Source organism: Tetrao urogallus, assembly GCF_951394365.1.
Source record: "Tetrao urogallus genome assembly, chromosome: 4".
In the NCBI taxonomy this organism is placed as follows: domain Eukaryota; kingdom Metazoa; phylum Chordata; class Aves; order Galliformes; family Phasianidae; genus Tetrao; species Tetrao urogallus.
In genome coordinates, this window is record NC_136817.1 from 4,031,678 (window position 1) to 4,035,387 (window position 3,710).

General features: G+C 40.8%; 1 protein-coding gene across 1 annotated transcript; it reads left to right on the forward strand.

The window, feature by feature from the left end:
• Positions 1 to 769: 769 nt before the first annotated feature.
• NPY5R (neuropeptide Y receptor Y5) lies at positions 770 to 2,107 on the forward strand (the record flags this gene model as incomplete). Its single annotated transcript, XM_079534520.1, has 1 exon — positions 770 to 2,107. Exon 1 carries the CDS (start codon positions 776 to 778, stop codon positions 2,105 to 2,107), a length of 1,332 nt encoding a protein of 443 aa, XP_079390646.1. The 5' UTR covers positions 770 to 775.
• Between the last annotated feature and the right edge of the window lie 1,603 nt (positions 2,108 to 3,710).

Sequence of the window (3,710 nt, forward strand, 5' to 3'; positions counted from 1 at the left end):
TCAAAACTTCATACGTTTTCAGGTGCTCTCATTATAGTTTGCTGTCATGTAATGACTAGGCACATGCCCAGATGGTACTTGTAATTTCCTTGCTCATATCAATGAGCTGTTATTCACATGAGTAATCTCACTGACTGTAAATGGAGTGCTTCTGTAGCTGACTGTTCTCCACAAAAAGCCTGGCAGTATGGTCTATAGCAAAGCACAGCTAAAAAACAACTTCATAATGCCAGTCTTTAAAGTTGTAATTGTCTAATCATAGAATGGTTTGGGTTGGAAAGGCCCTTTAAAATCATCTAGTTCCAACCCCAGCGACAGGCAGGGATGCCTCCCACTAGACCAGGTTGCTCACAGCCTCATCCAGCCTGGCCTTAAATGCTTTCATGGAGTGGGCATCCACAACCTCACTGGGCAACCTGTTGCAGTGTCTCCCCACCCTCACAGTAAAGAATTTCTTCCTAATATCTAGTTTATATCTACCCTCTTCCAATTTAAAGCCGTTTCCCTTCATTCTGTGTCACTGTCTGCCCCTCCCCAGGACTTTGATGTGAGCAGATCTAAGTGCACTGAATGCCATATGATAAAACCCACCGAAGGAATTTGCATTAACCCAAAGTTATGCCATTGCCTTACAACGTAATAACACCTCTATTAATTCACTTGCATTAAGATGATACAAAGTAAAATTACGTTTCTGTACAGTCTACTGTACATCAGCATCATATTTCCTTCAGTTGCTAATCAATGCCTTTCTTGTTCTAAGCAGGACTATAAAATGGATTTAGGACTCAAAGACTATGCCAACAGGACACCTACCAAGAACACTTCTGCTACTGCAAAGAATTTTTCTGCCTGGGAGGACTACAAGAGCAGTGTCGATGACATACAGTACTTTCTTATTGGGCTGTACACACTTATAAGTCTGGCTGGCTTTGTGGGAAACCTGCTCGTACTAACAGCTCTAACAAAACGCAAGCAGAAGACAATAATAAACATTCTCATCGGTAACCTGGCCTTTTCTGACATCTTAGTCGTGCTGTTTTGTTCTCCTTTCACGCTGACGTCTGTCCTGCTTGACCGGTGGATGTTTGGCACTGTTATGTGCCACATAATGCCCTTCCTGCAATGTACATCCGTTCTGGTTTCAACTTTAATGCTAATATCTATTGCTGCAGTCCGATACCGTATGATAAAATATCCCCTCTCCAGCAACTTAACAGCAAAGCACGGCTATTTCTTAATAGTTATCATTTGGGCCGTTGGCTGTGCCATTTGCTCCCCTCTTCCAGTTTTCCACAAAATTGTGGACCTCCACAAAAGCCTCAATTTAGAGGCACTGGAGAACAGGCTCTTGTGTATTGAGTCATGGCCTTCTGACTCATACAGAATTGCCTTTACCATATCCTTACTGCTCATGCAGTACATACTGCCGCTGGTATGCTTAACTGCTAGTCACACCAGTGTCTGCAGGAGTGTAGGTTCCCGGCTGTCCAGCAAAGAGGGCAAGTTCCAAGAAAAAGAGATGATAAACCTCACCCTTCACCCATCCAAGAGCACTGGCACTGAGGCACAGCCCTCCAGCCACACCAGCTGGAGCTGTGCCCTGGTCCGAAAGCACCACAGAAGGTACAGCAAAAAGACATCAACTGTGATGCCAGCTATTTTAAGGCAGCATCAGGATGCTGACTTCAGAGACCTCCCAGAAACCTCTGGCACAGAAAAAAGCCAGCTTTCTTCCGCTAGTAAATTCATCCCGGGGGTACCAGTCTGTTTTGAGATGAAACCAGAGGAAAATACAGAGATCCAGGACATGATTACGGTATCCCAATCCATCATCAGAATTAAAACAAGGTCCAGGCGAGTGTTTTGCAGACTGACAGTGCTAATCCTAGTTTTTGGCTTTAGTTGGATGCCTCTTCACCTTTTCCACATTGTGACGGATTTTAATGCCACTCTCATTTCTAACAGACATTTTAAATTAGTGTACTGCGTATGTCATCTACTTGGCATGATGTCCTGCTGCTTGAATCCCATCCTCTATGGGTTCCTTAACAACAGCATAAAAGCTGATCTAATGTCCCTTATTCCATGTTGCCAAATACTTTAATTTTATGAGCCTCAAGATAAAATAATTTGGCTTTCGTGCATACTAATGCATATAGCTGTATGAACTGTATTAAGCTTAATTAGTCTGATTTGGTTGTGATTAGTGGCATCTCATGTGAGCGGGTAGTTCTAAGGTTGCATGTGCATTGGCCAGACTGTATGACTGTATTATTATAATGTTCTTCTATCTGTTGCACATAGGAAATCATGCCCAGTGTACAAAACCAGAGTACAAATTCCATTACCTGAAATACTGCCAGTCTGTACTTTGGAAATATACAAAATATAAAATGAGTCATAAATGTGAGAATACCTAGACTTATCAGTATTAACAATCATACATCTAATTATAATAAAATACGTATCTTTTACTAAGTTACTTGTTGAGACTACTTCAGTGCCAACTTTGACTGTTTTCTAAATAGAAAGTCTGTTTCTGGATGGGATTAGAAAAATATTTTTCCCTTGCTCTTTAACTCAACGTTTTCAATACATTTACACCACCTTTGCTGCTTCTTCCCAGGTTGCCCTATTCCCTGAAATGAGTTTGGGGGCAGTTGTTATTGAGATTGTTTCTGTCTCATCCTGTTTACCCAATACAACACATCTCTGATTACCTTACCTTAGAGTTTTCACTCTGGCTTGTCGCTTTATGGAATTTTCAGCCATACTTACATATAGCTATGCCTTTGCGTTTGCACTGATGGCTCCCATGAACGTGTAGCACATTTCTGATCATCACGAGACTTCATTATCTAAGAAACTGATAGTGGAAAGAAAAAGAAAATGGGAAGAAAGCAGGATTTTTTTTCCTTTTCTTTTGCCAGAAAGCAAAATCTTGATGCATTTCATCTTAGATGACCCTTTTGCTTTAGGTCAACAGCTTTAAGATACACCTGCCCAGGTGCACATACGTACACATGCTATCAGCCCCAAATTTGTCATCTCCTTTTTAACCAGACAGGTCTTTTATCTCCCACACTTAAATCACATGCATCTTCCCTAGGTCACAATACATTTCATAGCAGAAATGGAAAAAAATTATCTATATATACACATACATTTCCCATGGGTTACTCTAACTTCATAACCCACCTCTGCCCTCAGGGTTCAATAAATGTACAAAGCCTCAACTCTGAGTTTTCAGTCAAACTTCTCCCTGGGTCTAGCTGGTGATTCTTCCTTTTTCTCCATTTGAATTCCCAATCTGATAGTCTCTTTAATAAAGCATTTCCAGCCTGAAAAATGAAGTTACTGTTTTTGTAAATGAGTGGATGGGAAGGCTCGTGATTTTTTATTTTTGGCTGTTTTTTGCCTTGGGATACTTCCTTTCCAGATAGTCATTAAAAATGGAAGCAGCCAGGTTTCCACGTGTTTGAAGGAACACTCAAATTATTCTAATGTTACAGTTTTGAGACCTTTGAGGCTCAGGCTGTCACCAGGTAAGGAGATTATTACATACTAGTCAGTAATATCATTGTTACTGTCATTAAGGTATTTCCCTGAAGTCTAGTCCCCTGTAACCCATCGTTCTTTGTTTTCACTAGTGGTACACTTAAGTAGTTTCTGTTGCATTTTGCAGATTATTATCTCCTAACAACCTA